Here is a 23,319-nt window from a genome sequence, read left to right as displayed (position 1 = left end):
TGAACACAATGTAAGTCTATTTGGATAAAAGTATCAGCCAAATACAAAGTATTTTACTTTATATAAATTTCTTTAGTTTTTTTATTATAATAGAAATGGAAACATCTCTAAATGAAATGGCCCCAAACATCATCAGGAGTGCAAAAGAAGGAAGTCAAAAAAACAGTTTATTCTTTATTAGACAGCAAAAATGTTTAATTATTTTACATTTAAAATGTTTAATTACATTCAACCATTTAGTTTTAATTATTTCAGTTATTTAAATGAGCTTGTTTAAGTACTATATGTACATATACAGTACTTTTACCTGTATCTCTGAAATGAGGAAAAACAAATCACAATGCCGATTTAAAAACAATACATGAACAATTAAAACAAATATTAAATAGCGCTACAATTTACACAAGTTGACTGTACATATTTAGTACAGGTACTGGTGTTCTTGTGTCACGCTGACATCTAAGTTTAAGCATATATTTTTGAATAAAAGTCATTGTGTTAATGCAACCGGGTTTTGCACATTGGAGAAAAAAACATACTGCAAACAGGCATTCCACAGCCTGTGTCATGTCAATGTCTGCTTCTCTTATAATGTTCATTATAATGCTGACACTACAGGGGATCAGGAGAGCCGTTGAACACTACGGTTGGTGTAGGACCTTTGGGTTCCTGTAAAACAAACATTTCCCCTTTTGAGTGCTTTTCACCAATTAACAGAAGTCATCAAATTAAATGAATTATTTACTCATCAACAAGCCAGCCTAGATGTGTATGACTTCCTTTCTTCAGTTGAACACAATCTGAATTGCATTTAATAATATCCTGGCTCTTCCGAGCTTTGTAATGTGTTTGAATATCAACATTACTGATGACTGAACAATATTCAAAATGCTGCCATGTTAGCTCCACTTTGAATCTGATTGGTTCTTTCATTCTTGTGACTGAATCGTGATGCAACACAGATATGACAACTAGGCTCACGACACGCAAGATCCAAGACTCGTAATTATTGATGTGGAGCTGATGTGCCGCCCCATTGGATGCTATTCTCTAATCTATACATAGTCTAATTAATCTCGGTAAATATGAATCTTCTTTTGACTTCGAAGACAAGTATTAACTCCTGGAGTTGTATGGATTTCTTTTATGATTGATGCTATTTTTGGAGTTTCAAAAATTGGGGTGTTGTTCAATGACATTCCTAAGCTTGTGAGTAAATTATAGGGTACATTTAATTGAAAATCTTTCTTAAAAATTTGGCATAAACTAATATTTTTTTTAAATAGCTGACCTTAAAAAGAATGGCTGTGGAATATGTTTGCATTACACATTCTATATGTATTCATATATTTCTCTTTAGTTTTGGTATATTTCTTTTTGTTGTAGTTTTTGTTTGTTTTTCTCTATTTTCGGTCTGTATTTCAATTATTGTCACATTTGCAATATTGATAAAAAATATTGATAAGTAATGACAGCAATACACCAGTGACCTGGCAAAATAAAGTCATTAAAAGGGTTGGATACAATAAGGAGAAGATGTCCCAGATCACACACAACTGGAAGATAGCCATGTCAACCTCGGCTGAATCTAGCAGTTATTTGGATATCTACAAGAATTTCTGAAAAACAGTAAGGAGAGAGGAGGTTGTACTGTATAGCAGATAACATTTGGGCTTTGTTTTTAATGTTAATAAAAAGTTGGTAACTGCATTTTATAGCCACGGGACATCCAGAGCTCTTTAATGTTCAAAGAATCCAAAGATATTTATTTGTTCGTTTGTTTGAGGCTGGAACATATTTCAAAGAAAGTCTGAAGATGGATAAAAGCATTGACACATAATTTACCACTGGCATTGTTCCTTTGGGTTCAGGAAGTAGGACGGACAACAATGTTAGCACAAACCCAGCACAACATTTCAACATGATTGTAATATACAACAAATCACGGTCGGCCTGTTAATCTCTTTAGTGGATTCTGCCTGATTGTGGCCGGCCTAGACTGAAAAGCTTCCCATGCCCACACGCAGTGGCATAAATGCAAAATTCAGACCCTTTGAATTTATATAAAGCACTGCTGAATGCAGAGAGTTCAGCTTGTTTCCAGCAGATGGCAGAAAACACTAAAAAAACAGAATTTTGTCATGTTGTATCCAAGTTATTCTAACAAATCGGTCTCCCCATGTTCTTAGTGGGTTGTGAATAAAAAGATGAGTCGAGTACAATCAAGTTCAATGGCAGCAATTTTTTTTCTTTCCCCAAAATGAAGACAGTGTTCAGTCTTGTGGTTTGAGCTTTGTGGCCTTTACACATTGAGTTTTTTTTTTTATTAGAATTTTGAAATCCACTTCGAGTCGCTGACTGAGGTTTTCAAGATCTCAAGTTTTCAGTTTCTCAAATGGGAATGGATTGTCCCGCCATGGCCTCCCGAGTCTCCTGATCCGCCCTGGAGGCTTCCCGAGTATCCTCCATGTCCTAGCCCTGCACCCGCCCAGATGCACACAAACACACACACAGAGAGAGAGAGAGGTCGCAGATAGCACTGCGCACACGCAAACTTGTCAACACTACCCCGTGACTTTTATTAATAAAATATCCTAAATAATAGATCATTAAATTATATACCTCAGCAACGAGGTGTAAAATCGCTGTTTTTGAAGTAACAGCTTCATTGTTTGTAGAGAGATGCGCTACGCAGGTACCGCACACACAACTGTCATCTCTCTCTCGATCGATAATTAATTGAAATAAATGCTATAATTCATTCAAATAAATGTGATCTTACCGCATTATTTCATCTCTGTGTTTGATTTAAACAGACAGAATGCTAGAGCTAACGAGCCGTAACTGACATCATTTTTACCCATCTGGTCAAATATTGCGCTGCAAACATCATTAACAGCTTTAACTTATCAATGCTGACAAATGACTATAGTATAAGCGGGATAATGCACGGCTCGCTTTGCATTAAACGATTATAATGCACTTCATGGAGGCCTCCACATCGTGCAATAAAATCGTTTAATGCACAGCTAGCCGTGCATTATTATCCTTTACATTATTTATTTATTTCTGTGATGCAAAGCTGAGAATTTTTAGAATTCTGATGAAAAATTTCAATAGAAAACAGTTATTGTAAATTGTAGTCATTTTATTATTTTCACTGTATCAAGTAAATGCCGCTCTGGTGACTAGAAAACATTTCTATCCAAAACATTACAAAATTCCAAAACATCTTAACTACTCCAAATGTAGGATATCAGAGACCGAATCAGACAAAGTTAAGATACGATCAGAACATCGAAACATGAGAAGCTGAAATTCCAGAGAAGCCCAACAGGACGTCATAAATCTGTCCAGATCCTAGCACCAACTAGTCAAGATTCAAGATGTTTATTCGTCACATACACAATTATACAGAGTATAACCAGCAGTGAAATGTAGGTCAGGTCCGCTCCAAGGACAGTGCAATTATATAGAATACAAATATTAAGAGAAGAAAAGTAGAAAAAATTAAATAAAAGAATAAATAAAATAAAAGATAAAAAATATAAATATAAATGTGCAGGTCAGTATGTTGTTGACTTAAATAGTAATAAAGAGGAATGTGCAAAAAAGAAAAAAAGGTGCAAAAAAGTTGTACAGGGTATGTAATTAGCAGCAATATGAGGTAGAGAAAAAGTATGAATAGCTTATTGATATAGTGATATTTACATGGAGTCATGTGATTATTATGACACAGAGTTAGAGTTTAGGAGCCTGATGGCCTGGGGGAAGAAGTTCCTCCCAAGTCTCTCAGTTTTTGCCTTCAGGCTACGGAAGCGCTTACCAGATGGAAGCAAAGTGAATAGACGGTTACCAGGGTGATTAGAGTCCTTGAAGATTTTAACAGCTCTATTTTTGCAGTGTTTGAGGTAGATGTCCTGCAGAGAGGGGAGAGCAGACCCTGAGATGCGCTCAGCTAAGCGCACAATTCTCTGTAGTGCTTTGCAGTCCTGATTGGAGCTGTTTCCATACCACACTGAGATGCACTGAGTCAATACACTTTCTATGGTCCCTGAATAGAAAGTTTTCAGGATTGCTGGTGAGACCCTGAATTTCCTCAGCTGTCGCAGATGGTACAGTCTTTGCCTGGCTTTCTTGACCTGTGTTTGGATGTGTGTAGTCCAAGTCAGGTTCTCGGAGATGTTTACACCGAGGTACTTGAAGCTACTCACCCTCTCCACAGGGGTCCCACTGATCATAAGAGGAGTGTAGGGCTGCTGCTGTCTCTTCCTAAAGTCCATGATCATCTCTTTAGTTTTGCTCACATTCAGAGAGAGACAGTTGTCCTGGCACCGTGATGTGAGTCTCTCTACCTCGTCCAAGTATGCGGTCTCATCGTTGATGGAGATGAGGCCCAGAACCACAGTATCACCAGCGAATTTGTGGAGCTGTGAGAGGACACGCAGTCATGCGTGTAGAGAGAGTAGAGCAGGGGACTCAGGACACAGCCCTGTGGGGCTCCTATGTTCAGAGTGATGGAGTTTGAGGTGAACTGGCCAACTTTCACCACTTGAGTTTAGAAGCCAGCTTGATGGGGACTATAGTGTTGAAAGCTGAGCTATAATCAATGAATAGCAGCCTTACATAATTCCCATTGTTGCTGTCCAAGTGTGTGAGGGAAGAGTGGAGGACGTGAGAGATGGCATCGTCCGTAGATCTGTTTGGGCGATAGGCAAACTGAAGAGAGTCCAAAGTATCAGGGATGGAGGAGCAAATGTGGCTCTTAACAAGTCTCTCAAAAACCTTCATGACTATAGAAGTGAGGGCAACAGGGCGATAGTCATTCAGGCAAGAGGGTTTATTGTTCTTTGGCACAGGGATAATGATGGATTTTTTAAATGCGGTGGGAACCACGGCGGTACCAAGGGACTCATTAAAGATGGAAGTGAACAAACCAGCGAGCTGATCAGCGCAGGAACTCAGAACACGGCCGGTTATCCCATCAGGTCCGGCTGCTTTCCTGACGTTCACTTTCTTTAGCGCCCTCCGAACCTCCTCCTCCGACACGGTGATTACAGGATCATCGCTGCTCTGCCTGCTGCTTCCTGACGCGCTGGGCGGCAGAGACGCGCCGCCGCCGTTGCCATCGAAGAGGCCGAAGAAGGTGTTTAACTCGTCGGCCAGCAACGGATCTGCTCTCACCTCCGCGGAGGATTTGTTTCCAAAGGCACAGATGGTCCTCAGTCCCTGTCATTGAGCTGGAAATGAGACTCAATTCTCTCTCTGTATCTGTGTTTAGCGGCTCTTACTGCACGTCGGAGAGCATAGCACGATGCTTTGTACTCGCTCATATTCCCGCTCAGAAGAGACTCATTGTAAGCGGCAGTGCGTGTGTTAACCGCAGCACGGATTGTTCTGTCCACCCACGGTTTCTGGTTGGAGAATGTCCTTATCGTTATTGTTTCTGTAGCTTGCTCGGTTAGCGTGTTTACAAAGCTCAATGCTACATCCGTGAACTCGCTGACGTCAGAAGAACTCGCCCGGAACATGTCCCAGTCGACGTCATCAAGAGCCACCTGCAGCATAGCCTCTGAGTGGGAGGACCAGCACGTCACTACTCTATGCACCGGAGGTTCCTGAACAAGCCTTTGTTTGTATCCCGGTGTTAGAAAAATGGCGGCATGGACCGATTTGCCAAAAGCCGGTAGTGAGCGGGCTTTGTAGGCATCCTTGAACTGAGTGTAGCAATGATCCAGTGTGTTTGGTCCTCTAGTTGGACAGGAAACATGTTGATGAAAGTTTGGCATGACCTGTCTGAGGTTGGCTTTGTTAAAGTCCCCCGCGATGATGAAGGCAGCGTCAGGATATTTGTTGATGTAGCCGATGAGCACATCGTGAAGCTTAGACAAAGCCAAGCCGGTGTCTGCCTGTGGTGGAATGTACACAGTAGTAACAATGATCGATGAAAACTCCCGGGGCAGATAAAATGGGCGGCAAGTAATGGAAAGATGTTCCAGATGAGGCGAGCAGGAACGCGACAGAATGGAGATATCCCTGGGATCACACCATTTCTTGTTAATCATGAAACACACTCCTCCACCCCTGGATTTACCAGCCTCTGCTGTTCTGTCCGTCCGAAAAACAGAGAAGTTCTCACTGGGCGTTACAGCAGTGTCCGGGATCAAGGACGAAAGCCACGTTTCTGACAAACAAAGGATGTTGCAGTCCCTTATGTCCCGTTGGAAACTAATCCTGGCTCTAAGATCATCCATCTTATTCTCCAAGGATTGGACATTTGCGAGGAGAATGCTTGGAAGAGGAGGACTGTGAGCCCTTTTCCTGAGTCTCTCGCGAATTCCAGCGTGTTTCCCGCGGTGTTTCTTGATCCGTCGCCTCGGGGGGTTATTGTTCGTCTCCGCGTTACGAAGAATCTCCAGAGGCCATGAAGGACTCCTGGATAAAGTGTCCTGAAACAGGTTGGTGTAGCGGTTTCCAATGTCCAAAAGCGTTTCTATGTTGTAGGTGATCAGTGCCGATGTAAAATGTGTAAAAAGAGAAAGTAAAAGTAAGTTAAAGAAAAATCTCAGAGGAGCGGCCCGAACGGCGTCCGAACACAGCGGCGCCATTTTGTAAAGGTCAGGTGTTATGTTAAAAGTATGTGCTGTGTAGTTTAAGAGCACGGGTATCACTTGTTTTGAGGTTTTCATTGTTTTGTGCTTAGAAATGTTTGCTTTGCAAAAACAAGGTTGCAGATTAGGAGATGCATCTTGCATGTGTATGCAGGATGGAACTTCTATCTATAACTGAAGCGTAAGTGTTGGTTACACCTGTTAGGAGGTGTGAAATAGTGGTTTAGCCATATATGTATATGGTATGTAAGGTGGTGTGATCTTATCCTATGTATTAAAATAGCAATAGGCACGCTTGGCAGTTAAAGGGGTTAACTCTTTCTTTTGAACTTTTGCCCCCGTCTACAGAATTTTCTGTGATAGAGGTTGTACATCTGGTCTGAACACGAGTAGAGAAAAGAAGGGGGGCGGAAGGAAAGAAAAAATGACAGAAGGTTATTGTTATGAGATTGAAGGTGACGAACTGAGAGGCTATAAAAGGTTGATGCATTCAACATACGTGGCCTTCATTCCGTGGTGAAGACTTCTCACTGTTATTTTGTATTTTGCTTATGAGTTACTGTTTGTAATAAAACGAAACCAAGGTGTTGGTGATTCGTTCAATTTTTATATACAGACTCTTGAGTGTTTTATTACATCATAACCAGTTATCAGAACTTGAATACAAAATCCTATCATCGAGCTACAACAGGCCCGGACCTGACTGAGCCGGTTCAGAAACCGGGTTGTAAAGGTTGTTGATCATCGCTGAACATCTCTCAGGATACCAGGTAAATATGGAGACGTCTATTATGATACCTTCGGGAACTGAGATAATGATGTGATATTAGATGTACAGCCTTTAAATCGGTATAGAAATACAACATGTGACAACACTGAAGAAATGACACTTTTCTACAATGTAAAGTAGTGGGGCAAGTAGTAGGTGGAGGAGCGCAAGTTCTCTAACATCCACCAGCTCTGTGATGTCATCATGGAGGAGTGGAAGAGGACTCCAGTGGCAACCTGTGAAGCTCTGGTGAACTCCATGAGGGATAAGGCAGTGCTGGAAAATAATGGTGGCCACACAAAATATTCACACTTTGGCCCCTATTTGGACATTTTCACTTAGGGGTGTACTCACTTTTGTGGCCAGCGGTTTAGACATTAATGGCTGTGTGTTGAGTTATTTTGAGGGAACAGCAAATTTACACTGTTATACAAGCTGTACACTCACTACTTTACATTGTCATTTCTTCAGTGTTGTCACATGAAAGGATATAATAAAATATTTACAAAAATGTGAGGGGTGTATTCACTTCTGTGAGATACTGTATATTCCAAAGGGAAACGGGTAACAGGTAAGTGCATGCACAGGTAAGAAAGAATCAAACAAAGAGTCATGAACTTGAGCTTAGCAACAAAAAGACCTTACAATGAGTGTGATGTTCAGACCAAAAATGAACCCAGCTGCCAAAAGAAATCAACAGAAAGTCCATGTATCAGGAACTTGCAGGTAAAAGTGTGATTTGTAGCAGGGTAGCCTGGAGGTGAGCCACAGGAAAACAACAATGAAAAAAACAAAACCGAGAATAGGGAACAGAATACAAAGATAAAACACAAACATAGGTAAGAAACTGCACACAATGATAAGAGTCAAAAAGTGAGAATGAGGGAGCCAGGGGAACAAAGGGACTACAAAGGAACAAAAGACCCAATACGAGGCAGGGGAACAGTGGTTGGTCTTGGCTGAGTTGAAGGAACTGGAAACCATGATGAAACCAGGGGAGTGGACTACAACCATGGAATATCAGGACCGATCAACCATGGTGATGACCTCCACAAAGCAGGAGACCATGTACAGCAGAGTTAGTGGATAAGGAGATCACTGTAGTGAAGCAGACGATTACAGGATAGCCTAATAACTTTAACTTGGGGTTTAGCCAGTAAAGAGAGATACCCCAAAAGCACTAGCCAAAACACAGTTAAAGTGTTTACGGTTAAAGACAGTGCAATTAGCGACCCAAGATAGGCTGACAAAACAAGGGACCTTGAAGGAGCCATTTCATAGGGCTAAAAGGAACACTGGTGGACCAGGAGATATTACAGAGCTGGTATGGCTTAGGGAGAGCTGGAGAGGATAACAATGACTAATGGAGCAGATTCAGGAGGTACTGGAGAGAATGAGGCTTGCTGAGGACACTAGTACAGCGCTGCTAAAACTAAATAAATGGGATTGCAATCTTAACAATAAGCAAATTCTTTTTGCAGCATTTGTTAATTTTTGTTAGTTAATACAAATATATTTTTTTTCATGTTAGCTAATTGTGTCTTATCAAACTTATATGAACTTACCTCCAATTTCATCAAGCGTTTTTCCTCGTAGCTCATGCAGCTTTCCCTTTTCAAGGGCAAGCAGCAGCTTGGAAATTTTTGCACTGTATGGTGGCCTCAGAAATACGGCAAAACTGTCTGTGCACTGTTATGTCCTGACCCAAAAAGTCAGCCAGCTGATCCATTTCATTGTTCTTTAAATTCAACATTTGCGAAGTTGTTGCCATTTCTTTCCGCAGCTGAGTAGATCGTAAAAAATCTTTTTTTTTGGCACCACATTCATCTGCAAACTTCCTGAGACACTGATGTCCTCTGTAGTAAGTGATGCAGTGAGGAACAGCAAATAAATACTAATTCTTGTTTGGCACAGCACACTCTCTCTTCATAATCATCAGATTTAGGGACTTTGTCATTTCAGGAGTTAGCGGCACTGCCACTTTTCTTCCCCTTTTTCCTTTGAGCTCAACCCGTTCAAAATACATGCACAATTTCTGTTCATACTCAGACAAATTCATTTCTTTTTGTGTGAATAAACAATCTCGTTCCAGGAAATTTTTCAGTTTCATTTTTGAAACTTCAACACGTCTTCTATTGAAAAGCACAATCTTGGTCAGTGTTGTTCTTGCAACACTGGAATAGTTCTGTGGTGTTGCCACCTCCTCCAGTGCTGCAGTTGCTGACTTTGCTTTTTCATCAAGATGCTTGTTAAGCTCCATGATGTCTTCGGTGAGTGGTAGTTTCGTTGCCTTGTTATATTTGAAATCACTAATGGTGTTTAAGGCACTGTGAGAAATGTACTCAGACCACTTGGCTCGATAAAGCTTCAGGAAAGCATCTGAGGACTTGATTAGGTTTTCATCTCCAGCCATGAGGGCATGGCAATGAATTATATCACTTACTTTCAACAGTGAGTGGCCAATTTTTACTGCAAGACTTGGAGTCTTGTAGCTGGTCTGATTCTTATAAAACCCTGCAGTCTCTTTTACAGCCTCAATCACATTCAGGAAATGTGATGGTTTCACCGCATCCTCTAAAGTTAGATCTGGAGACCTCTAGCTATATTAAAATGAGATTTTTTGCAAACGAAGCAAAAATTGAAAAATTGGTTCTTTGCCATAGATGTTGAATCTGTTGTGTTTTCGGATGTTTCATTTTCAGTTATTCCACTGATGTGACTTATGTCCATCATTGATGATTCTTTGTCTGCCAGAAATTTAGATTTTGCCAAGCTGCTTAGTGGTTCATCGTCTTCTGAATCTGGAACATATTGTGGATCATTATCTGATATGTCCTCTTCACTTGTTTCAGTTGCGTGCTCGTGCTCGCCCCGTCAGATGCTCTGACAGAAAGGCTGCATGTGTCGTTGACAGAGATGCTTCTCGCGTTGTTTAATGTCTGTGAGATGTGCTGTTTTCCTAAATGCATAACTTGCATTTCACAGGTATTCTCCATCTGTAAATGTTAGAAAGCCATGGAAATATTTCCATTTTGCTGTCAGAGCTTTTGCTTTGCGATTCTCCTCTAAACTTCACGGACTTAATTTAGAACGAGCGCGCCAAACAGACAGAGCGCAATGAAATAGGAGAGCAAAAACTCTGACTAAAATATACATTTTAAACAATAAATGTGACATATGTTGAATTTTAAACCTACATGTAAGTGTATTTGTATGATAGCACTAACTGTAAAGTGACTGTTATGGGGTAATCAAAACTCGATTTTAATCTATTAATCTGTGCTTTTTTACAATTTTTCATTTTTAAGTTTAGTAAATGTAACTTCTGCTTTAAAAGCATTATTTTTGTTTTTAGATTGCAATGTTAGAATGTAATGTGAATTTAATATGGAGCGAATTTTGTGCCAATATTCATCAAACAAATCCAGTGTTTTGCAAATAAACACAATCTACTTTGCAAAGAAAAACTCGACTTTCAAACAAACGCAAAGTGATTTTCTCACAAATGCGTGTGGACTGATTTTCTCACAAATGCGTGCGGACTGATTTTCTCACAAGTGCAATTGAGCAAGTTTATTTTCCAAAAACAGCAGATGGCGCTGTCGGTCAATTTACGCTAGTCTCCCGAGACCTGAAACACCTCTTTACCTTTTCAGACCAATATGAGTGGAGAACAGATGAGTTTCTGTCTCACTATATCTATAATTAACCATTTAGATGTTTTCACAAAGCGACCCTACAACAGAGTCAGTGAAATTCACAACAAGTGCTGTAAAGTTGTTAACATGATTGATTAGTTAAAAAATCAGGAGTGACATGGCTAAACATTTAACTAGTCTTTCCCTATAAAATCTGATCCATTCTCCGTACCTCTTATCCTCTGTTGGATCGCGGGATCTAGAATATACATACACGCACCTAAAGGATTATTAGGAACACCATACTAATACTGTGTTTGACCCCCTTTCGCCTTCAGAACTGCCTTAATTCTACGTGGCATTGATTCAACAAGGTGCTGAAAGCATTCTTTAGAAATGTTGGCCCATATTGATAGGATAGCATCTTGCAGTTGATGGAGATTTGTGGGATGCACATCCAGGGCACGAAGCTCCCGTTCCACCACATCCCAAAGATGCTCTATTGGGTTGAGATCTGGTGACTGTGGGGGCCATTTTAGTACAGTGAACTCATTGTCATGTTCAAGAAACCAATTTGAAATGATTCGAGCTTTGTGACATGGTGCATTATCCTGCTGGAAGTAGCCATCAGAGGATGGGTACATGGTGGTCATAAAGGGATGGACATGGTCAGAAACAATGCTCAGGTAGGCCGTGGCATTTAAACGATGCCCAATTGGCACTAAGGGGCCTAAAGTGTGCCAAGAAAACATCCCCCACACCATTACACCACCACCACCAGCCTGCACAGTGGTAACAAGGCATGATGGATCCATGTTCTCATTCTGTTTACGCCAAATTCTGACTCTACCATCTGAATGTCTCCACAGAAATCGAGACTCATCAGACCAGGCAACATTTTTCCAGTCTTCAACCGTCCAATTTTGGTGAGCTCGTGCAAATTGTAGCCTCTTTTTCCTATTTGTAGTGAAGATGAGTGGTACCCGGTGGGGTCTTCTGCTGTTGTAGCCCATCCGCCTCAAGGTTGTGCGTGTTGTGGCTTCACAAATGCTTTGCTGCATACCTCGGTTGTAACGAGTGGTTATTTCAGTCAAAGTTGCTCTTCTATCAGCTTGAATCAGTCGGCCCATTCTCCTCTGACCTCTAGCATCAACAAGGCATTTTCGCCCACAGGACTGCCGCATACTGGATGTTTTTCCCTTTTCACACCATTCTTTGTAAACCCTAGAAATGGTTGTGCGTGAAAATCCCAGTAACTGAGCAGATTGTGAAATACTCAGACTGGCCCGTCTGGCACCAACAACCATGCCACGCTCAAAATTGCTTAAATCACCTTTCTTTCCCATTCTGACATTCAGTTTGGAGTTCAGGAGATTGTCTTGACCAGGACCACACCCCTAAATGCATTGAAGCAACTGCCATGTGATTGGTTGATTAGATAATTGCATTAATGAGAAATTGAACAGGTGTTCCTAATAATCCTTTAGGTGAGTGTATATATTGATACAATTGTTCAACATTCAAAACAATGCAGGGGTATAACAATATATCGTGTCACAATATATTGTAATACTATTATGCAAATGTATAGTGGATAGCGACAATATTGTGTACCAAAAATGAAAGCATTTTGAATTTTATTTTTACGTTAGGTCAAGTAAGATTTATTGTCTTTCTGCTATATATGTCGAAACATAGCCTACAGTGGAAAGAAATGTTGTAGGCTACCTCTGCAGTAAAAGTTTAAACAAGTATTTAGACAACCTACTGAAAGGAGTAGGCTAAACTAATTATACAAATAGGCTACTATAATAAAGCTCACCTGAACTTAAACTAGTTTGATTGTGATTCAGCTATGTAAATGTACCAAAATATAATCTAAACATTAATATCCCTTACGAAAATTAACCATGGTTTTACTAAATAAATACCATGGTATTTGTAGTAAAGCTGCCTATATTGAGATGGTAACCTGCAAAAAAAACATAGTTACCACACTTTTACTATAGTAAAACTAATTTTCATAAGGGATATCACAGTTTATTATCATTTTTATGTTTATATATAGTATAGTAATATACATGCCTTGTACAACATTTAAAACTAAAAGTGGCCTGTAGGAAGATATTTCCTATTTCAACCAATATACCAGCAGATTTTAGTCTGACAATAGCCTGTTTGGAAAAATCCAACTAAAATGATGTAGCTTTTTATATATGGCCGAGCAACATTTTAACTCATGAATTTAAGAATAAAAGGCTACGGTCAGGAATTATATTAGTGGCTCTTTAAAATGCAAACGTTGGTAATCTGAGTCACTCCTAGAAGAGTCCTCGCTGTCCAGAGTGTGTCTTCACCCATGTAGCACGCTGTTTATTAAACCACTGTTTATTAAAATGATGAATTTAGTATTATATCAGCGTGAACTTGACCCTTCTCCCCAATTGATAGGACAAGAGTGACACCAGAAGATAAATATTCATCATTTTGCTTAGCTAAAAAATACGTAATTATTTCAGTGTTACATCATTTAAAAAAATAGTTAATAGTTAATGGCCTCTTGGGTGATTTTACTATATCTGATACTAAATTAAATTGTCTAAGCTTTCCTTTTTGGTACACAATATTGTTGCTATCCATTATACATTTGCATCGCATTGTGTCACGATATATTGTTATACCCCTGCATTGTTTTGAATGTTGAACAATTGTATCAATATATATGTATATTCTATATCCCGCGATCCAACAGAGGATAAGAGGTACGGAGAATGGATCAGATTTTATAGGGAAAGACTGCCTGATTTTCGAACTAATCAATCATGTTAACAACTTTACAGCACTTGTTGTGAATTTCACTGACTCTGTAGTAGGGTCGCTTTGTGAAAACATCTAAATGGTTAATTATAGATATAGTGAGACAGAAACTCACCTGTTCCCTACTGATATTGGTCTGAAAAGGTAAAGAGGTGTTTATCTCGAAGACACTGCAGTGAAATGGTTTTATATGAGGTGTGCATATAGTATGGGATGTCCTCTATAAGAACTGACCATTCATTTCTGAGTCTGTCTCTCATCAGTGTTCGGCAGCAGCGTCCCTACTAGTGAAACTTTACGTTTATTTTCCTCAGTGCCGTTGTTACCTTGCTTTGCTTGTGAGAAATGTCATGTACTTTTAAGTTGCTAAACTATTTACTGACAAAGTCGTCAGTGTAGCGCTAACAACATTAGCGTGTATGTTTTCATGTGTGTAAACTGTGTGTGTGTCTGTAAGGGAGAGAGAGCAGGAGAAATAGAGTATGTGTTTTACGTACATAATAAAACGTCATTTTGTGGCAAAACATGGGAATGACCTGTCGTTTTTATCCCATTGCTTACTATATTTATGTATGTGGCCAGTGTCTTGTTGGTTTGGGTTATTTTGCTGTTGTAAGACCTTTTGAAATAACTGAAATCATTTGGCGAAGTGATACGGAACTGTAATGCGGTCGAGAGCTGCCTGGAACTACATTCGCTGTGCGTTTCCCTGAAAATAATTGCACGCCTTAAAACATTCGTCAGCCAATCAGATTCAAGCATTTTAATGTTTAATCTCATCTTTATTACAGTAAGTTTGGAACAGTTCACTATCAGGCATCAATCTTGATACAATATAATTGAAGCTGGCACAGGTATTGCAGAATTAATAATATTAATATTAATATATACTAATAATCTATTCTAGGTAACTTGGAGCTGGAACTGGATGATAGAGAGCTAATACTGTTAAACTGGTAAATTATTTAAGGTTAAACTCTTAAAATAATTAATGTACAACTGCAAAATTTACACACACACACACACACACACACACACACACAAATATTCAGGACAGCCTACAGCTTTGACAGGGCTATTATGGAGAATATTATTCAGTTGCATTTCTTAATCTCATTAGTTGATAGACAATACACAACCTTCATGCTCCTAGGTTTGCATTCAAATTATTTTATTTGTTTTTTTACTATTTTTTTTTTTATAAACCATCATTTGAGGCGTCTTCAACACTAATTGGTTCATAACACCACAGAGCCTAATTAGCATAGCATGTGAGCTACATAAACTAAGAATTATTTGGAGATGCAAGGAAATGCAGTGAAAGTACATTTGAAGTACTGTATTATTACAAAATGGCTTTAACTTTCTGATTAACACTAAATGTAGTAAATTCGTTTAGACAAGGGTTATGTTTATAATGCCACAATTTCTTCTGCATTTTCATTCTCTTTTGTGTTCTAGAGAAGGTATCGACATATATATTGTCTCCACTATTAACATGATTTATGGATGGAAGCAGAACTGTAATGATGCCTGATGTATTGTACACCGAAGCATTAGAAATGGCTTTGTTAAGGATTTGGCTACATTGAAGTGTTTCATGTCTTTTTTCTTTATTGTGTGACATAGACATTAATCACGTGACCAGACCACAAGATCTGTACGTAGCATAATAAAAAAGCAAAGCGATTTTGAAAGAGATAGCCATAAACTGATCTAATTAATATTCCAAACAGCAATTTAAAGAACATGTATATGCAGAACTGTAATTGAACATGTTCAAGAGCAGTTGTAAAGATTACAAAGCATTATGAAAATGACAAGAGAAGCTGTATGCATTGATTTGAGTAAGCAGCATTCAGGAAGCATCATTTCTGGTTGTCAGACAGTGCTGGTGTATCTGGATTGATTTTCTTCAGCTTGTCCGTGATAGACAAATACTGCTTTTTCCGCTCCTCCTCAGAGAGCGAAGACGGATTGATATCCAGGAATTTATATGCATCTCTAGACTGAATGCTGAAGGCGCCTTGAACTCTCTGACAGCATATACCAAATCTCTTCCAGTACTGAAAGATAAAAGGCACCATTAATCACATTTACTAAAACATATTTGATTAAATATATAATTGGACATAATTGAACTAGTTTCAACAAAAACAACACTGCAATGACACAAGAACAAAAATCTAAAAAACAAAAACATCCTACATTTTATCATGATGATTTTAAAGGGTTAGTTCAATGTAAACTACAGCTTTGAAACAGCTACTGTTTGTCTCCTCGGTCATTTCTGACCTGAACCAGACGCCACTTTAAGGGCTCCTTGTTAAAAAACTTAGTTTTTTGATTTGTCTAGAATAACAAACATGCTATGCACAACTGAGCAACTGATTAATCAGAGTATATTATGGATAAACGAAAAACAACATAGGAACTGAAAGTGAGAACTCAGAGAGTTCATGAAAGGTATAATAAAATTACATCAGAAGCATTTGCTCAACGTCTAACTTACCTTTCCTGCATCGTCAATGGACTTTATAAAGTCATACTTCATGTCCTCCATGTCAACCATTTCCTCCCCAGCAAAGGTTTTATCTTTCAGCGTGTTCAGAATAGCATCCACCTTCTCCCAAAACTTTTTCAGATCAATCAGAATTTGTTGGATTTGAGAAAGACACAGCTGGACTTCCTTCAGGTTGTCAGGGTCGGGTATCTCACCTGGAATGATTTATGAGAGATACCTATAGCATAACATGCATGCAGATACATTTACTGTATGTTTGTAACAATAAAAGCATAGAGACTCTCACCCATTCGTATTTTACAATTGGCCAGCTGCAGCTGAAGATCAGTCAGCTTGATTTTGATGTTCCACTCTTCATTTTTCAGACGGCTCTTCTCAGAGTCGAGTTGTTTCAGTTGTATATTCAGAGCGATGGCAGTAGGCTCCCTCATAGCATCTGGATGGCCTCTAAAAAAGTCAAGGACCTTCACAGTCCAGTGGCCATGTTCTTCCTGAAATCTTCTGATGAAGTCGTTCAGCTCGTCAGTTGTTGTTTTTATTTGTTCCTCATTCATCTTTATTATGTCGACTACTCTTTTCAGATCCTCTCCGAGCTTGGCCAGAGCATCCTCCAGACCCTTCATCTCATCAGATTTTTGATCTATTTTTTCTTTGGTCTCTGATTGTTCTTGATACACGTCACTGGTGCATGTTTTCACACTTTGGTTGTGTGTATCATACCTGAATAATACAGTGCATTTCAAATAAATAATTGAATACAGCGATGTGCTCTGGATTTTATTTGCACAAGACAAGACACTGGACAATTTTCTTAAAGAGGACATATTATTATGCACAAATGTAATTATATACAACAGTTCAACAAACAAGACAAAAAAACCCCCCAAAAAAAACACAACTTTGGACATCAAATTGACCTGCAATTATAAAATCACCCATGTGTTTCCCCTTTGAATTATATTGGCACATATTTGTTCCTGTAAGTTATCACTAATATTTTCACCTCTTCACTATGTTATCCACTTGTGCTACGACGTCGCTGATCCACTCTTTGGCTTTCGCCAGGTACCTCACCGCCAAAACGGGATTGTTCTTCTCCACAGCTTGTTTCAACATTGGAAACAGGGAGGTGACCAGGTTGGAACACGTGCCGACACACTACGAGAAAACATCGATCACCAAGTTAATCATGTGATAGACTAGTATGTCATGACAATTCCCAGTGACTACACAACCGTACACAGTTAAAAACATCAGCGAACCATAACAGTATAGTAACTTCTGAAGTTATGTGACTCTATCTGTGTGAATCCAGTCTTTGCTGATTTTGATGAATCTTTGGGATGACTCCTCTCAGTCCAGAGCATGGGTGTCAGCGTGTCGCTAGGGGGGCTTTCTACTCAGCTCCCCCTAAACAATTTGTGATTAGCTCCATAAACTATACACAAATCCGTGATCGCCTCAGTCCCCTATAAATTTCATCTTAAAATTGCAGCAGACTTCGATCTGCTCATCCCCATCTTTCAGTGCGTTCTTCAATCCGCAGACCACAGCGGCGCAGAGCGAGAAACAGAGGACAAGGTGTGTTTATCGATAGATTGTAATAATATCTGCATCTGTGCACTTCTTTGTCATAAATACAGTTTGATGTCATTTTGATACATGATGATCCAAACTGTCATGGGGGAGCAATCGGTTTCCCATCTACTGTAAAGCTTTCGCTGCGTTCACCTCTCATCACACCACAGCTGTTTCCTCCAGCGAAACCGTAACGTTAGCCCTTACACATATGAACGCATGCTTTATAAAATGATCATGTTGCCATTTTCATTTGAAAATGTAACTTTCAGTATAAACATATTACAGTGCATGTGGCATTAACTAGGCCTTCCATACAGTCATGCACAGAAATGATTAAAGACAGTGACAGAGAGCACCTTTTGAAAGTTAATAACAGCATCCACATAATCCACTGTCCAGCCTCATAGCTGAAGAGTTAAAGGGGGAAAGACTCTTTTAGAAGAAACATTTAAATCAGAGGGCTGATAGCTGACATTGATGGTTATGATGAATTAGGCCTCATACCTTCAGCAGAAGGGCTTCAGAGGATCCGAACAGCAGTTGTGTTTCAATAGCTTGATCTCTGATCACACGCTCCAGCTTTGGGAATGCTCCCAGACTCAGGAAAGCCAGGTGATAAAGGAGAGCCGTTCGCTCCGCAGATGGAAGAAGGTCCTGAATGAAGTCCGCTCTCAATAAAGAGTTGTCATCGACAACCTCTGAAATATTTCAAACATTTGTGATGGTTAACAACCTTTGGCATTCAGTAGCTAATGGATGAAAAAGGATACTGTACAAATAAAAGGCTATTTTGGTTTGAACTTGTTTTAATTAAATCAATACACTGTAAAAAATGTTGAGTTGTTTTCAATCTAAGGCTAGGTAACAGCAACCCAGCATAGGTTACATTTATAATCCGATGTGTGTTTTGTCCAATATTTACCCAGCCATGCGTTTACCCAACCACTGTCATAACATTTTAAAGGGAACTCACCCTATTTCCAAGGCCCTGGTTACACCTATTATTAAGATGCATTTTAGTCAATCGGATCACAAGTGGACGAAGGAGACACATACGTGTTAACACCTGCTGTCTCTTTTGTCCACTTTCAACTACTTCTGTCCTGATTTCTTGAAGGAGAGGATTTATGGGTGAGCAAATGAATGGGCGCATGCAATTTACATATAAACGTGACCGGAGACGGTAGAAAAACATACTGACAGCAGCGGTTTTCATTTCTGCAATGTGTGTTAGAAATCCAGAATGGTGAGAGTACGTGGCGCTTGGTACGTTTATCCTTTCCAAAACAAACTTTTATCTCTTAGCTGAAAATGTTGAAATCCTGTCTGGCTTGTGCGCTCTCCATGATGTTTACGCGTTATATCTGTAGGCGGTCTTTTGTGGCTGTTTGAACACATTCGACCACATGAGCGTCTACACCATGAACACAATCCAATCTAATGCGTCTTCGACTACCTCTGGAAGTGGTTGAAAGTGGACAAGCTCAAAACGTTTTACTCCCCGTGTTTAGCGTCGTCCACTTGTGATCTGACTGACCAGGTGTAAACAGGGCTTGAAAAACCAGAAAATATTCCAAAATACTTCCTCTGTCCACTGTATTAACCATTCATTTTTAATGAGCTCTTTTCATACAGCTGCTTTGAAATGCATTATGATTTGTGAGAAAGTTTGAAACATGCCAAATAATGTTAAATTCATGTTTATATTGGGAACACGAACCTTTAAGAAACATATTAGATGCTGTCATTAAAACCCATGTTGTTGCAAAGGACACGTATCATATTCAGGTTTATTACCTAGTCTTCTGTAAAAATACTGAAAGAATCAGTCACTACATTTTAGAATTATAAGATGACTAAGCTAACACTTTATCATAACTTCCATTAATAAATCATCAACAAACATTATGTAGTGCTTAACGGATCATTCGTTCATATATATTCACATATATAGAAACATGCAATAATGTGCTTGTTAATTTTTACTAATAAATGTATTAAACATTACCTAATAATTATATTTCATGTAAATTAAAATACTTACAAATGTCATTAAACTTCTAATTTATTCATATAATCATGCACATCTTGAAAACCTACAAATAATCTGAACAGATGTTATACAATTACAGAATGATTAAAAGCTTGTTTTAATGCACAACAGCTGCTGTTGAGGTGTGATACGGGTAAGGTTAGGGACAGGTTTGGTGCTATGGGTAGGTTTAAGGTTAGTTAAGGGGTCAACAAGTTGAGTTTTTCCCCACCTGTTGATGTATAATTCAAGGAATATTCTGTTTATTAATACCAAATAGTATAGTAATAGTATAGTAATCTAAGTGTTGAGGTAATAAAAACATGTTTTGCACCCAAATTGCAATATGTTGTCTTTAGCAAGCATTTAGCTAAACGTATAGGGAACCCCCCTATCTGAGGGCTGCCCCCCTAAAAATATAATTTCAAACAACTATGTGTATTGTAAATAATATAATGGACATATACTTAAAATAATTGTGCAAGTAGTAAAAGAAACTAAACGCAGAAAAGCGTACAGTTACCTAATTCACCCTTTACCAGCTCTCCAGAGGATCCTGCAATAAAAAGAGAAAATCCAGTGGCATCAACAGTGAAATTAACAGCTATAGCTACAAATAGCACATATTCATGTGCTAACATAACTACCAATAAAGAGAGTACCATCAGTGTTTCTAAATGAGCTGCATGCACTACAGCACTGTCTTCTTATATATGTTTATCAGCCCAACGCAACACAGCTGTAAGGTCTGTGCCAAGGTTTCCACACCAAAAGACCACATTTTATGTAAACAAAAAATCTATATTTTCAGGTTTCATGTCATTTGATGTGATTGGTAAAATGATCTCATCTCCTCAACAGTAGAGCAGATCATAATAAAGGTTTGAGAGTTGAAGGATATTCTGTTGATTTTGAGGGTGTGTCCTTCCTGGGGTCTTTCATGTAAATACCCATTTGTGACCTGATCAGGTTCAGGGTCCCTTTTAATGTCTTAATGTGGAGGAAAGGGTATTTAAAGGAAGCCTCAACCCAACCCCTTTTAATCTAACCAAAGTTAATAAATATTAACAAGATGCGCTACTGTCGTTACAATTAGTGGTTGAGGGAATGCAACGCTCAATATGGCCGCACTAGCAAAGCTCGTCCCACTTTCCAGTAAAAACCACCAATCGTCAATCGATGTCAGTTTTAAATGTTGTTCATAAATATGTCGTTTAAATGGGATTTTAGCTGGTGATTGTAGAAACAGCACTCTTCCCCATTCACGTCTTGCCAGTATGACGTAAATAACTGCCCAGAGACGTTGCAAACATGGCCACCGAGTGGCTCAACCTCGTTAAATGTAAGAAAGTACTCGTTTTAATGCTCTCAATTATTAAAGGTAAAAACAACATGTATTTATGAGATGTAGTGGAGTAAATGGTATTATATCTTTTATCTAAATTTTATGTAGTAAAATGTTTCCAAAGTAGAAACTACAGATGCTTGAAAATGTATTTTTGATTGAATAAAAACACTTGAGTACTGTCCACCTCTGCACAGAACTGTTATTTCAGGCTAAATTAAGGAGTCTTACCTGTGGTATTAGCCATGTCTTTAATGAACGTTCACTGGCGAAGTGTCCAACTGTAAGGTTTACAAAAAAAGAGAGAAAAGATGTGATGTAAGTAGAATCAACAGAATATAAAACAGTTTTGTAACCGAAGGTGTTAATTTACAATCACCTCCTTTTGTATTATATTTTCAGTGCACTGAATAAAATCTGTTAGATTAACATAAAAAATATCTACATTGTTAATGTTTACTCAGCATGTTAGATAAACATGATTTTTATATGTAAAAGTTTCAAATTTTGATTTAAATTCTCATGTTATATTTTTAGTTAATCTGACTTTCATTTATGACTTACACAAAATGGTTATATTAACAGAGCTCAACAGAAAATGATATCGCTAATGTCATAGAATAACATAGTTTAATAATAGCAGCACTGTTGTATTTACACAACGCAACGTTCCCCATCTGCACAACTGGAATTTAAAACTGGTTAGCATTAAAGAACTACCTAAACTGATAAATAACAGATTAGAGATTAAAATAATAGCAGATTTGGCTCATTTTAAATTAACACTAAAATTTGAGTTGAAAATTTTACTTTAATTATGGCTAAATAAATATTCAGCGATTATCTTCTAAAGATTTTTGAATTTTGCTGCACTTTTTTCCTCTATATAATCTTGATATGGTAGCTAGTAAATGCCGTAAATTTGGTTATGCTAGCATGTGTGGAAATATTTCAACCACACACGTTAAAACTAACCCCGTGTAAGTTTGTGCCCCGCGCTCCCTTACATCAGTCTTAGTATATAGTAAATCTACTCGGGTAAAGTTTTTAATAATTTATACATTTTATATGCAATTTGATCACTAATTTCAAGGTTTCTTTTGCCTAATGGCTTGTTTCTTAGCCTTAACAAATACATTTTGTTTCTTAGCCTGTTTGATAGTAGTAATGCATTAAAATAGTAGTAATGCACAAGTGCTTTTCTGATGGTTACACTTTTAATAATAACAAATAAAGTATATAAATTTGGACAATGACTGACAATAGTGTACTGATAGTAACTACTCACCTATTGTGCTTTCAGTGCTCTTTTCCAGCTGTCCTCCAGCAAACTACACCAGTCTTATATACAGTAGTGGCACTATAGGGCGGGGCCTGCTGGGCTATAGCCCCGCCTTAAATTTGCATAGCACCTGAAGTCCTCCCAAGAATTATGCATTTTTCTACTTTCCTCAGTGTGACTTTCATTAAATATAAAGTCATTTAAAACCCTAAAAAAGTAAAGTTTTAATGAATATGATGTGTTTTATAATATTATAAATGCAAACTTGCGTTTCCAACTGACACATTACAGAAAAAGATATAAATAAGTGGCTTAAAACCTACATGCCTGTGAGACTTCTGCACAGTACTGTATATGTGACCCTTGGAACACAGACGCAGTCATAAGTAGCACAGGTATATTTGTAGCAATAGCCAAAAATACATTGTATGGGTCAAAATTATCCATTTTTCCATCCAAAATCATTAGGATATTAAGTCAAGATCATGTTCCATGAAGATATTTTGTAAATTTCTTACCGTAAATTTATCAAAACTTTTTGATTAGTAATATGTATTGCTAAGGACGATTTTCTCAGTATTTTGATTTCTTTTTTTTGCACCCTCACATTCCAGATTTTCAAACACTGTCCGATCCTCACAAACCATACTTCAACGGAAAGCTCATTTATTCAGCTTTCAGATGATGTATAAATCTCAATTTTAGAAAATTTACCCTTAT

General features: G+C 38.4%; 3 protein-coding genes across 3 annotated transcripts in view; 1 reads left to right on the top strand and 2 right to left on the bottom strand.

Moving 5' to 3' along the window:
• LOC306856510 (uncharacterized protein) overlaps window positions 1-20,353 on the bottom strand; it is a 92,699-nt gene extending 72,346 nt beyond the window's left edge. Inside the window, exon 1 of the mRNA XM_079395849.1 lies at window positions 19,716-20,353. The gene's annotated coding sequence lies outside the window, so the exon portion shown is untranslated. The remainder of the gene's footprint in view (window positions 1-19,715) is intronic.
• The window catches only part of LOC306856321 (uncharacterized protein), a 1,000,538-nt gene that overhangs the window by 291,742 nt on the left and 685,477 nt on the right, over window positions 1-23,319 (bottom strand). The window contains exons 3-7 of the mRNA XM_079395543.1: window positions 18,445-18,638; window positions 17,363-17,517; window positions 16,646-17,079; window positions 16,348-16,553; window positions 15,657-15,901 (exon numbers count right to left, since the gene is read on the bottom strand). Of these exons, the coding sequence (XP_079251669.1) occupies window positions 15,704-15,901; window positions 16,348-16,553; window positions 16,646-17,079; window positions 17,363-17,517; window positions 18,445-18,638 (1,187 nt within the window). The 3' untranslated portion in view covers window positions 15,657-15,703. The remainder of the gene's footprint in view (window positions 1-15,656; window positions 15,902-16,347; window positions 16,554-16,645; window positions 17,080-17,362; window positions 17,518-18,444; window positions 18,639-23,319) is intronic.
• The window catches only part of LOC306856359 (cytolytic toxin-alpha-like), a 116,021-nt gene continuing 97,848 nt past the window's right edge, over window positions 5,147-23,319 (top strand). Inside the window, exons 1-2 of the mRNA XM_079395602.1 lie at window positions 5,147-5,739; window positions 5,802-6,458. Coding sequence (XP_079251728.1) covers window positions 6,425-6,458 — 34 coding nt within the window. The 5' untranslated portion in view covers window positions 5,147-5,739; window positions 5,802-6,424. The remainder of the gene's footprint in view (window positions 5,740-5,801; window positions 6,459-23,319) is intronic.

The sequence above is a fragment of the Barbus barbus genome (genome assembly GCF_936440315.1).
Source record: "Barbus barbus genome assembly, chromosome: 3".
Lineage (NCBI taxonomy): Eukaryota > Metazoa > Chordata > Actinopteri > Cypriniformes > Cyprinidae > Barbus > Barbus barbus.
Note: the sequence above shows the minus strand (reverse complement) of the source record. Positions and strands in the feature narration are given on the sequence as shown.